Raw genomic sequence first — 13,553 nt, 5'->3', positions numbered from 1 at the left:
TGTGCAAAACCATAATGACCTAAATTCAAGGCAGATACAATTTCACTGTTTGTTAGTGTGAGTTCAGGATTTAATCTGAATTTGTGTGTGCTGTGGGTATTAGGCTGGTTTATCTGCCTTACAAAGGACAATATTCTGGTAAGTCGTACATCTAATAACTGATAATGCATTTAAATGATAAAGGTTTGCTCAAAATTACCTGAGTTCAGTCTTGGATCGTTTTGCACCATCTGAAGATCTTTAGTGAGTAAAGAGGTGAATGGATGTGTCAGTTTCTCAATCTGTTTTTTAGCTCACCTAGATAAACCTACCTTGGTAAAGGTTGTATTGTTGCAGTCAGCCTTAGATGTCAGAATTCCAGCTCTGTTATCTGAAGGTGTATAAATTTTGCTTTTATGCTCAGTTGAGAGAAACTGATTTTATGGAAATGTATTATATGCATAGAATATCTGACCCTTTGCATGCCTTTCATCCCTGTGTTTGAAGAAAATAGTTATACTCTTTAAAATAAGCAGAAATATTTTGCATTATGCACAGAAACTGCTGTGCATATTTATAGTATGTGAGCTTCATGACTTTGCTGTATCTAATAATATCTGTAAGAAAGATGGTCAGTATCATGGTATCACTTTTCAGACGCCTCTCTGAATAACAGAGACACACTCTTCCTCACTAGAATTACTGCAGAAGGTGTGCAAAACTGAATTCAAACCAAACAGTGCTAAGAAAATAGTCTTCAAAGCTTTCCTTCATACTTGTGGAATTAAGTTCTGTGAATATGATTTCTTGAGTTCGGTGTCAGTGTCACAGTGTCATGTCATTGACTAAGGAAGCATTAAATTAAATCAGACAGCTTAGTAAGGCTATGTATTCATTCTAAAATACACTTAAGTCAGCATATTTGATATTTATGATGCCAAAGGTGCAACTGGGTACTTTGTTCAACAGATATGAAATATATTAGTTCTGGGGACGCATGTGAACACTAACTACTTATAACCACTCCAGGTGGCTATGCTTTTGTTTCTCTAAACTTGTATGACTGTTCTCTGTTTCATTTGCTTCTAGCATGTTCGTATTTCAGATAGTGGTTAGACGAAATTAGAGCCATCTTCATTATTGTAACATGGTTGCCCGCATGGGAGACAATGTGATACTTGACGGGCATTTACATAGGTTCAGAGAATGTAAGATGATTTAGCAGTGATTACTGGTTATTAGGAAGTGGCATGTGCTGAACTTTGAAGTTGGAACTGCTTTTCTAAAATCATCTTCCTGGAAACAGGGTATATTAGAGCCTGACATAGCGAGGGCTTCTTGCTGCTGAAGAGGGAGTTTAAGTAGCTTTTTAAATAGCAAATGTAACATTTACAATAATCTGTAGTGCAGTGAAACAGTTTACTGGCAACAGGCAAGGAAGCCTGGATCTTTCTGTTTTATGGTTAATGGTCAAACATGTGTGTACTGTGAACAGCTTTGTGTTCTTCTGCTTGGCACATTTAATTTATGGGTTCCTGCAAGTTTTTGTCTGGAAGAACTTGCTTATAGTAAACACCACCTCAGTCTCCAAATGTTACAGATTACTCAGATCTGATTACTGGATCAAAGCAAATTAATTCTACTAAGTAGGATTTTGTATTAATCTGTGTGGCAGTATAATAACTGAGAGTCAAGTGAATTAGTTGGCATTTTAATGGGAATCTGAGACACTTCTTGCCGTTCCTGTAGTAATTCATTTCTATGCAGTCTATGAGATTACTGTGGTTACCTAAATATCTCTGTAGTAAATTTGCTGCAGATGTAGTTCCTAACTGAGGCCTGCTAGTTTTAAGAGAGGATGTCTATGGTAGCTGAAGGAATATAAATGTCCAACTGTGTGCCCTGTTTGAGAATTCAGCAGGATGTAACAGGGCATCTCTACAGTGCTCAATCTATTCTGGGATTTAACTGGGCATGTTTCATGGTACTGATGATCTTAAATGACTGCATATGCTAAAGCTGTACAGAGCTCCCAAAACAGGCTGGGGAAGTCTGTGAACTGTTAGAATATGTTTTCAAACTGGCCCCTGAAAAAATATAAATAAAATAAAATAAAATAAAATAAAATAAAATAAAATAGTCTGGATCTTTGAAGAGCTGGTAAAATTGTGAACAAGAGACTCAAGAGCTTCACAACAAAAAGATGCATGTTCATTAAAGCAGGGAACTCGGATGTGATGTAGACTGAACAGCCACCTAGCTCCTTCTATGTGTGCATTTGTAGAGCCAGATCTAAAATGAGACTGTTGTATTTTACCAAAATCAAGGGAGAGCTAAAGGAAATCCCCATATTCTAAGACTAACCAGGCCTTCTAAAAGTTGGATGAATGAATTAGATGTTTCTTTTTAAATCACCTTGTAAAGAATATAATTAAAAAATCAACAACACAGATTTTGTCCTGTATCTTAGGTGAAAGCTTAGTTATCTGCATAAGTAATTCTTCTGTTCATTTGATTGAAACTGAGAAATGCAAAACAAAATGACTGTTGCATTTTCCTAATGTATGTGCAGGGTTCAGATCTTGCCTCCAGTTGAGAATACTGACCTAGCTATTGATGGACCAGCCCACTGCAGAAGGAAGTTCAGAACTCAAGAAAGTTGTTTCTCCAGCAGCTGAACTGAGTGAAGAAATTCAGATAAGAATTGATTGGCACCCAGTTTTGTTAGAGCATGCAGGGAACTGGCTCCCTAGAGACTGGATGATCAAATAATTACATGGATTTGTATTGCATGTGTGGATTTGCATGCCAGACTGTCACCAAGAACTGGTGCTGTCCAGCTTAAGCACCACACCCCTGAAATGGATGGCAAAGTCCAAGTTTCACCTGTAACTCATTTCCTCTTTGAGAATGGTAGACTAGTCTCATGCTTGTCTTCATTTCCAGCTCCAGTACCTGTCCTGTAGTCTCACTGTGCTGCACTCGCTGCAGTGAATTATGGGATGTACGATTTGTTTACTGCATGCAATTTCTGCAGAGGTGGCTCAGTGTTATTGTGTTAATGTTTTTTATTTAGTTCTGTCAGCTACATTTCAAATAAAAGGACAAAGATTTCTTCACTAGCAGTTTTTTAAAGGGTGCCTGGTTTAAAGTGAGTTGTGTTTGTTGATGAGGTTCATTTGAATGTACCCTGTGTAATGTTACATTGCAGAATCTGGAAAAGCCTGTTACAGTAGTGCTAGCCAACATGAACTGACATGCAATGTGACAGATGATCAGGATTCCTGTTTCCAGTCCGTTTCTGCAGCCCCTTGTGTTATGTTTATGTTTAATCTTCAACAAGGGTAGATTGTAAAATAACCTCATTCTTGCAGAAGAAATCCCGACAAAAAGAAAAAGTGAGAGATTAGTAACATTTACCGAATTAGAATTTAAACTGGCCTCCAATATACATCACCCCCACAGATGATGTCTGCAAGTATCTGCTGAATGGGCTTTTTATTTTCCCTCTCCCATTCCTCCAGTAAAGGAAGGTTAAATCACTGATCTCTTTTCCAGAGCTAGCAGGTATGCTGTCTGTCACAGCTGAAACTAATCCAAACAGTATTGATAAGTTACTAAATATGTGTTATTAAAACATAAACAGAGGTATCAAGAATCACGTAGAATAAAATACTTCTGTGATCTTTTTAAAAATAAAAATTACCTAACCTAATTACTGTGTAATTACACATTACAAATACCCTGGTTTTGAATGGAGTCTAGCATCGACAGTAGTCAGAAAGTAAAGTTTTCAGATTGTCTTACTACCTAACAATAGAGCATGGAGCTGTGTCAGGGGAGGGTCAGGTTGGGGGTTAAGAAAATATTCTTCACCAGAGTGTGTTTGGGCACTGGAACAGACTCCCCAGGGCAGTGATCGTGACCACAAGCTGTTGTAGGAGCATTTGGATAATGCTCTTAGTCATCGGGTTTGGATTTTGGATGGTTCTGTGTGAAGACAGGAGTTGGACTCAATCATTATGAGTCCCTTCCAACTCTGTGATCCTGTGATGTGATGCATGGTGTACACTCTACTGTTCTGTATCAGAAAGTCTTGCCTAAACTATGAGTGTTATAATGGAAAGTGGAGTAGTATGAAACAAACAAATGAAGCCTACAGATCTTACCCCTTTAGGTGAAGTTCTACTAAGTTTCTCATTGTAATAAAAATATGTATTGGCTTTCCATGGGCTGCTCTAGAGGTAATCCAGGGGTAAAGGACTGCTCTTGCCAAGCAGTTGTTGATTCTCTTTTATTATGTAGCTTCAGGATCCCTTCGCACTCTAATATCCCCTTTTATATCCCAGGCTTTCACCCCTCAAGAGAAATTGTTTCCAGAGCAGAACTCCTCAAAGCTCCATAAATTTTTCTCCAGAAATCTTGATGCTGTGATTCTGTCACTTGCTTTAATTTCTGCAAAGCACTAGAATGTGGCTTTTTTGTCTTCCAGTTGAATTTTGCTTGTTATTTATGTTATATATGAACTTTCAGTTGCCAACTCCCTGCTGACTTTTAATGTTAGTTTTCACTAAATCTGAAAATACCCATTTTTCTTTGTAAATAATGTTTTTCTTTGTAATAACCTCCTTTCATTTGAACTTTTTGAATAAGCTGAACATTTATGTGCACAAAGTTTACTGATGCATTCAGTCATTCATGCAAGTGAATGACTTGTATATGGAAGTCACTTACAATGACTTGTAAATGGAGTAGTATTGTACAGGATCTTGTAATTATTTACTTACAGCGTAGGGCAGCTATAAGTAAATGTTACAAAAATTGTGTAGAAATGAAGATGTTCATCTCAGTTCTGTTTTTTCCTCCTGTACAGACAAATGAAACAGAACAATTGACCTATTTGCCAGCATTACTGACACAGAGCCCAGCAGGGACACCTCACTGCTGTCTGCAAGGCTTGTGTGTTAGGTGAACTGTAGCTGTACCAGCGTCCCTGAGCGTGCATAGGAAGCATGTGCAGTAGTGTGGTGTGTCAGGGGCCAGTCCTACATGTTGCTCATGGAATTCAGATGCCAGCACCTGCAAGGATGGACCAGCACCGACCAAATGAGATGGATGTGCACAAATCCTTCTGAAGGAGACCAGAAGCACTCTCTCAGAAGTTGTAAATTACCCTCCATAATTTTGTTTCTGTGGCAAGAGCTGAGTTCAACAAGGCTGGTTAGCTGTGCTGCCGATAAGAACAGCAGTGTGACGGGCAGGGAATGTGACTTAATGTAAAGACTGTTTTTGGGGGGAGGGGTGCGTTCTCTTTTCCTGCATCTACGCTGCTTCTTGTATTTTCCTGTGAGCCTTTGTTCTATTTAGCATCTCGTGGTATGAACTGTTCGCTTGGGGGTATTTTTAGAAGGTATAAATAATGGTGAAGGCATGCTTTGAATTTTCCTCCTAGCAGTTACAGGAGTGCTGGCACTGAAACGTTCACATCATGTGACTGCTTAAACAAGTATACAGCTATTCTAGTAACACTTTCCACCCAAAGACACCATCTAACTGCCTGGCAGAGACCACGTGCTGCCTGGGACCGGCTAACCTTGAGGGCTCTGCATCTGGAACTTAACGATTCAGAGCTCACATCCCTAAGTTTGCCGTCCGTCAGAGCGTTGTTAAGAACCGAGCTGCTTCTTTTTATAGCGTGCGTGGCGCACGCTCGGGAAGCTGCGGAGCTGGGCTGCCAGCGGCTCGGGGACACCGTGCAGAGCCGTGACGCTGCTCGCTGCCGCCGGGGGTCGAGCCCCGGGGGACGCCCAGGTTCCGGGGGCTGCCCCCAGCCACCCGCAGCGGGCGCCAGACGCTGGGCGACGGCGGCGTGAGCGGAGCGGAGCTGTCCCCCCATCCGGTCTCCCCGCTCCGGCTCTCTCCGGCCGCGGCCCCTCGCCGCGACACCGCCCCTCGTCCAGCCCCGCCTCGGGCGCAGCCGACGTCAGTGGGCGTCGGTGCCGAGCCCCTCACCCTCCTTCGGCACTCGTGACGCGGAGCTGCCGTGCTCAGCGTGCCTGGATCATCCGCCCGCCGCCGGACAGCCGCCTCCTCTTGCTCTCCTCCCACTCGCCTGTGCCCGCAGCCCCTCCGCTCCTTCTCCGACAGTCGTGCAGCGCGAAGATGGCGGCGTACAAATTCCTGCTGCCTCCTCTGGGCCGCCGCATCCTCCTTCCTGCCGCGCGGGCGCGGGGCGCCGAGGTACAGCGCGGCGAGGAGAGGCGGGCTGATCCCCGCGGGTACCGTGACCTTGGCGGGACCCGCGAGGCGAGCGGAGCGCCCAGGGCGGTCAGGGAAGGGATGCTTTTTAATGTTTCTTAATTATATTGTTTGCCATTAATGAGACGCTTCCGGCCCTAGGGAGGCAGGCGGGCAGCGGGGCTGGTGGCGAGATGCGGGGCGGTGACCTTGGGCTGGGCCGCGGGTTCGGTTCTCTTGCTGCCCGGCCGCAGGACGAGGCGTTGCGTCCCGGCTCTGTGTGCACGGGCAGCGCTCCGCATGCAATGCAGGTGCGGGGCTGCGGTGCCAGGCGCAGGTGTCACAGCGCGGCCCTGCGCTGCCTGGCGGCTCGCCCTTACTTTCCAGGGAGAGGGAAGGGGGAGGAGGGGCTGCGCTAAACCTCGCCGCTCTGCTGCTTTCCAGCCGGCGTGGAGCCAGCGCTAATTAATTTCCTTCCCCAGGTAGCTGTACCCACGGCTTTTCCTGGTGTTACTGTGCTTTAGTCGAAAAAACAAATTTGTTTATTTGTTTGCTTTCCAGTGCCTATAGCTGCCCTATATCATGTCTTTATGAACAAACAATCATCTTTTTTAACCTTTATTCTTTTTATAAACTTTCTGCTTTTCTGTGAATTTTGCCTGTCTTTTTCTCCATGTTTGGCTATCTTTTGCAAAGCTTCTTTCCATTCACTTGACCATTCTGGTCAAATCCTCTGTTCCCACTTGTCCTAGTTTTGGCTTGCATATAGGTTTCCATAGTGTCTGGCTGTGTGTTGGACTTTGGGGTGTGATCAACTGTATTTTCACCCTGTGTGTCAGCACTTGCTGAGCTGCACTTATACAGAGCTAAGGATGTTTCAGCTTCTTACACTGCCCTGCCAGCCAGGGGCTGGGAAGGGGACGGAACCGGGATAGCTGACCCAAACTGGCCCAAGTGATGTCTCACATTACATGGTGTCATGCTGAACAGTAGAGCTGGGGGAGTTGGCTGGGGGCTTCTGATGCACAGAGACTGGCTAAGCATTGGTCACCAGGAGGTGAACAGCTGTGTTATGCATTTCTCACCTTAGGTATTCTTTTCTATTATCCCCCCACTTCCTGATCTATTAAACTGTGTCAACCCCTTGGTTTTACATTGTTTCCCCCAGTTCTCCCCACCATCCCACTACAGAGGGCAGTGAGCTGCCTGCTGAGTTAAACCAAAACTCTACTACCTACCTTGTGAACCTGGGCTGCCAGAGTTGCAGCCCTGTCCAGGGGCTTCAGCGCCCTCCTCCAATTCAGTGCTGTCACAGCCTCTTGCTCTGAAATGATTTAGTGAATGAATGAGGAAGGGGCTGAGAAAAACATACTTAGTATAGTAGGATGTGAGCTCTTATTGGAGACACCCAGCCTGCTAACATGCTGGATACATGTGCTGTTCCTTTGTTCCCTACTGTTATGGGCAATTAGGAAGATTTACCACGTGGTCGCTTAAGAATGTTCTTATCCATGTGAGTATGGGGATGCAGCAGTAGCCAGCTTCCCTCCAGCCCAGTTGCCTTGCTTGGCTGCCCTGCTGTGCCCGCCTGCAGCCTGGCTGTACTGAAGTGCCTGGTGCTGCTGGCACTGCTCCTTTTGTCATGCCCTTGCCAAATGGGGCCAGAAGGTGCGTGCTTTGCAGACTGACTGCAGTTCTGAATAAATGTTTCTGAAAGAAAGAGCCGTGGTTCAGCAGAGAAGGGTCTCTTTCTCAGTACTACAGTTCCCACTTAGAAACATTTTTTCTGAGCGCATCAAAGTGGATGAATGTTCCCAGTGGGAAGGAAATAAGCCTTCACTCAGAAAGCTTTTCTTAATATGCAGTGTAAACCCTTCAAATCTTAATTTTATGTGGGAGGCAGTTTGTGTAATCTTGAAACTATGCCAAAAATTACTACCCCGGTTGTAAATGAGTCTTAAGGCAACTCTGTAGAGAACAATTGTGCCATTCTCTTTAAATTGTGTATAGCTTGTTTGTTATTTACTTGCTCGTTCTTCTTTCTCTAGGATCTCCCATTTACACTGTAAAAGGAGTGGAAACACCAATAGCTAATATATTAACCTCCAAATACTCTCAGTTTTTTGAGATTGTGATGGCTTCATCAGTTGCTGCTGGAGCATTGACCTGGGCTGTACTTGTCCATGATGAGAACAGCGGAAAATAATAAAAGGAAAAAAAAAAAAAAAAAAAAAAAAAGACTTAGGATTGCTGCAATCTAAGAATACAGCAAAGGAACTGTGATGATTTTGGTGTAACAGCTGTGCCACAAAGAGTAGATTTCACATTTACCCTCCTTTTTTCATGCATTTATATCAGTCTCCCTGATTCTAGGTTGTTCTCTATCACTAAGATGACTTGAGGCTGCATTAGGAGCCTGTGGGAGGGTTCATGCCATCAAAGGACATCTGGTTACTACAGTACTATTCTGCTTGTTCTTTGGCCTCTCTGTTTTGAGTTTATATTGATGTTGGCTCTTTACTTGAGCATCTTGTATGCTCAGTGAGTGTGTACCTTTGAATCTGTAGGTAATAATATATGAATGAGGGCAGTGTCTTAGTTGCTGTAGCTCATGTTGAAGAGCACAGCAGTAGGACAAGGAGTAATGGCCTAAAACTTTTATAAAGGAAGTTCCATACTAACATACCTTCATGGTAAGGGCAACAGAGCACTGCAACAGGCTGCCCAGTCAGTCTCCTTTTATGGAAATATTCAAGACCCATTTGGATGCCTACCTGTGTGACCTACTGTAGGGAGCCTGGTTTAGCTGGGGGTTGGATGCAATGACCTCTTGAGGTCACTTTCAGCCCCTCTGATTCTGTAATTGCTTTTGTGAATATGTTTACAGTAAGTAAAAATTTTTCAACAGTTGTGGATGAAATTCCAGAATTCTAAATCTCTTTGAATGTTGACCACTTGATGCAGGCTTAAAGCCTTTATAACACACAGACATCACAAAAGGATGATGTGGTTTCTGGGGCTAGAGAATGGTGTTTTAGGTAGCTGAATCCATTTATCATTGTCTCCTTCCACTCCCCTCTCCATCCTTCCACAGTCATTTAGTGTTTGTGGTAGCAGTATCTTGTCAGGTACGCCACCACCTTGGGCATGGTCATAATTACAGAGCTGCCATATATTGCTTTTTATTCATTCACTTCTTTTACTATTGTTCCAGGCTTTTGGATGCTATTTTTCTACCAGCTGTCATCGCAACACCAAATTTTATACTGATCCTGTTGAAGCTGTGAAAGATATACCGAATGGGGCAACTATACTTGTTGGTGGTAAATACTCACATTCTTTATGACCACAAACTCTTATTCTATAGATGAGATACTTCTATTTTGGTTCTTCTAATATTAACTAATTGGATGATGCGTATACTTGTTTGTAAACATGTAATTTTTAACTCTGCTAATTGGGGTAAGCAAATCCCCATTTCTTAGGTGAGGGAAGAAGCTTCAGAAAAACTTTAAATGTTTTGCATGGTAATAAAGCATTAGACTTGATCTGTGCCAGTTTGGACACTGAAAGTAAACTTAGTCTTTTGGATTAACGTCATTGTTTCAGACAGTGAAGAAATGTATTTAGATTAGACTAGGTGGATAGTAGTGTTCTCTATCTGTACCTGCATTTTCACTGTCTCTCTTTGACCTTGAACAAATCACCTAAGCTGTTTATAGCCATTTATAGCAGTTGGGAGTGAAAGCACTACTTATCTACATTATTCTGAATGTGTCACATTTCCAGAAGAGTTTAGAAATTGCGTCACATTAGCTTTCAATGTGACTAGAGCTTTTGAATATTCTGATGATTTGCACAATTTCTTGTTCAGGCTACTCAAAGACTATCTCTTTATTTAGCTTGATACTGGAGGAGGGCAATGAATGTAGTGCTTAAAACGTGGGAAACATCATTGTAGTAATGCAGAATGACAAATAGGAAGAGGGTTTTTATTTGTTGTTGTTGCTGTTTGATAGGGACAAATGAAAATCTGAGATCTTGTAAACAAAATGCTAGTAATCATAGTATCAGAGCCTGGCCTAGGACCTAACACCTCAAATGTACCATTTTGTTTCACTTCAGGCTTTTGAGGTTTTTGCATAATGATCTGGGGTATAAGGTGCCTCAGCCTGGGTGGAGATCTGGGTTATCTTGCTTCCAGATTACAGAGCTTAGACAGTTAAGGTTCCCAGATTTTTATCACCTAATTATAGGTTATGCTGCATGGGAGAAATCTTTGCTCCTTATGTTTGAAATTGTTCTGTGCAGTAAAGAACTGAAGCTTAGTTGAGCTAAAAGAGGAGGACTAATGGAGCATAAAGGCACAGTGAGCAGTTAAGACTTGCATCAGGAGAGACAAGATCTTGGAGCCCTGCTTCAAAGGCCACTTGTAAATGGGCAGACACGTGATGGTAGACTGCTTTCATCCAGACTGGAGGCATCTAGTTGACTGGGAGATTTCAGTACTAGAGTGCAACTCTTTTGAGAAGCATTACTTCTTTTTTTTGTATAATCAGCTAAGGTGATTTTTTCTTTTTTTTTTCTGTTCAGAAAATACTTTTCAATTAACCAGTGCACATTCTCACTTCGGTTTAAGCTGTTCTTTCAAACACTCATTACATTTTCAATATTCTTTCATTTTGCATAGGTTTTGGACTGTGTGGGATTCCTGAAAATCTCATTGGGGGTTTATTGAAGACTGGAGTAAAGGGTATTACAGCAGTCAGTAACAATGCAGGGTAGGTATACTTGTGTCTGTGGCTTCATAAGTACAACCTATATATTCTGTTCCTGTGAGAATGCCAATATTCGTGAAGAAGTATTGCTTCTCATTGTAAGCATTTTCATGTTAACTGATGAGGTTGGTTTTGGGAGTATTATGTTTGGAACGAGCCAAGAATACAGTTCTTTATGTACATAGAAATTTGTAGGGAAGAATTGTAGATGCTGTAGAACACAGACATTATGTAAATTTATGTGCATTTTACTGATTGTAGCTGAAAATATCAGAAATTTGTATGTCTGTAAAGATAGGAATTTTTTCTTTGACTTCAGTGCTTTCTGACAACATTTTATTGTAGGTATGCTACTTTAAAAAGAAAAAAAGAAAAAAAACTTCACAGCAGCAGAAGAGAATATTTATGATGGAAGAGTACCTTGAATTTATTTTATTTTTTTTTTTAATAAATGTTTGCCCATGAAGAAATTCACGTGAAATTGTGAGTTAAAATAGTTTCTCAGCTTCTCATTATAGCAAGCTTTTAATCAAGCTGTTTGTTTTGAATCCCTGTGTCTTCACATAGAAGAATAACTACAGCCACCTATGCTGAAGTGCATTACTACAGAACTGAAATTAAATAGAAATACTGACATATAGAATATAGTAACATATTTGAAACTGATCTGCTCAGTAAGATTGATGTTCGTCTCCTTGCATCATGTTGTTGACTAGTGTCTGCAGGAGGCCCTAAATTTGGTTCATTGACTTACCCTACTAAATATCACCTACAGCAACGGAATAATTCCAGTGTTATTTGGTTCTCTGTGGATTTGAAGAGTATGGACTGGTGTCTCCTATTAGCACTGCACATTCTTTAGCAATAGTTTTCATTAGGGGCCTCATTTTAAACCCTTGCCTTGTGAAATATGAACATTTTCAATGTAAGGTATACTGGAGTTACACAGCATGGATGATAAGGAAGCCAGTGTGGGAGAATTCTTGCTTTTTTTTTTTTTTTTAAATGATGCATATTTTCAGTGAATGGCAATTCCTGTATTGTTACATTTTCTGTTTCATTTTGATTGATGCATTTGAGATGAAATCATAATGAGGATTTTAAAGGATGAGGGAACTGTTTTTTTTTCTTTCTGTGCTTTCATCAAATAAGATGTATGAGTGTCTGAGGCAGAAAGTGGTATGAAGAACTTGATTCCTTGTGTGAAACAAAAAAAGATGTCAAACGCTGCTTCCTCAATTCCACCTGATTTGACAAAGAAGCAAATTAGATTGGGTTTATCTAGTAATTCTTTTTGCTGTTACTTGTAATTCATTACATCTCAATTATACTTTATCCACAAGAGTGTATCCAACTCTGTTTTGTTTTTAACCAGAATGATGTTAACATGACTTAAAACTGGAATATCTTTCAAAACAAACAAACAAACAAAAAAGCATCTATAGAGGTTAATGATGAAAAACAACAAAAAAAGCTGTTGTAAAATCATTATCCTTTCTCATGTAAGATATCACAGCAAGGAAACTCCAAAAATCTGGCTGCCATTTTCTGTACTACTCTTCCAAGTGAACCTTTAATAACTAGCAAGGTCAACTTCTGACTTCTGTTAACTAATGTTATTGATACTATTGCCTGGATAATAACCTAATACCAACATGTAGGTTAAAATTAGTAGCAGTATAGAGGAAAGTGTTGAAAAATGTTATTCTGTAAGTTTTGATATCATACAGAATTTATTTGATCAAAGGCAATTTTTTATTTTTTTTTTTTCCTCAGAGATATTCCCTTATGAATTTTGGGACATTCCTTAGAGCAGCTTTGACAGTTCTGGAGTATTTGAGTTTGTACATCAGATCAGGTCACCTAAGTATGTCACCTTGAAGCTGCATTGTGAAATGTCAGACCACAATGGGGGGCCGCATAGCTACAGATTGACTCCCAGATAAAAGTACATGAGATCCTTACGCTTAGTTCTGTTAGGGTTCTTACTATTATTTTCTCCACTTTGAACAATTAGGTCTCCTTAGAGATAAGCTACCAATTTTATATTCATTCTTACAGAAAGATAACTGTGGCTTTTTTCTTTTTAGTGTTACTTTAGACTTTGCTGCTGTATATATGTATGTTGTTTCTATAAATAATGAAAAGCAGACATTTGAGGGTGAAGTTCATTTTGCATTAACTGTAATTTTTTTTTTTTTTTTTTTTTTTTTTCATTGCCTCCCGCTTGGCATTGCTTTTTTTGTGGATAATAAATATAATTTGTATCAGCACACAGACTAACTCAAGCCCCTTGGTCTCTCGGATGTTAAAAATGGGAGAGCTGGAAATTGTTTGTATTATGAGAGGAAGGACCACTGGCATAGATGAGATGGGTCACTCTTGCTAATACTCTGATTTCAGAATGATATGCATTTATGTAAGTTGGATGAGTGAGTGAATGCTTTTGGGAGGCAGACAGAGGTTTAATAGTGAAGAGAAGTGGGATACTACGGAGCAGCTGATGTTTTGTGTTGTATTCTCTCTTTCAATATATATTTAGTTAGTGTAGGCTGAAAT

At 41.0% G+C, this 13,553-nt stretch overlaps 1 protein-coding gene across 1 annotated transcript in view; it reads left to right on the top strand.

Moving 5' to 3' along the window:
* Positions 1 to 5,957: 5,957 nt before the first annotated feature.
* Positions 5,958 to 13,553, top strand: part of OXCT1 (3-oxoacid CoA-transferase 1) — a 74,021-nt gene continuing 66,425 nt past the window's right edge. Inside the window, exons 1-3 of the mRNA XM_015848678.2 lie at positions 5,958 to 6,219; positions 9,431 to 9,539; positions 10,907 to 10,997. Coding sequence (XP_015704164.1) covers positions 6,142 to 6,219; positions 9,431 to 9,539; positions 10,907 to 10,997 — 278 coding nt within the window. The 5' untranslated portion in view covers positions 5,958 to 6,141. The remainder of the gene's footprint in view (positions 6,220 to 9,430; positions 9,540 to 10,906; positions 10,998 to 13,553) is intronic.

Source organism: Coturnix japonica, chromosome Z, assembly GCF_001577835.2.
Source record: "Coturnix japonica isolate 7356 chromosome Z, Coturnix japonica 2.1, whole genome shotgun sequence".
NCBI classification, from domain to species: domain Eukaryota; kingdom Metazoa; phylum Chordata; class Aves; order Galliformes; family Phasianidae; genus Coturnix; species Coturnix japonica.
Note: the sequence above shows the minus strand (reverse complement) of the source record. Positions and strands in the feature narration are given on the sequence as shown.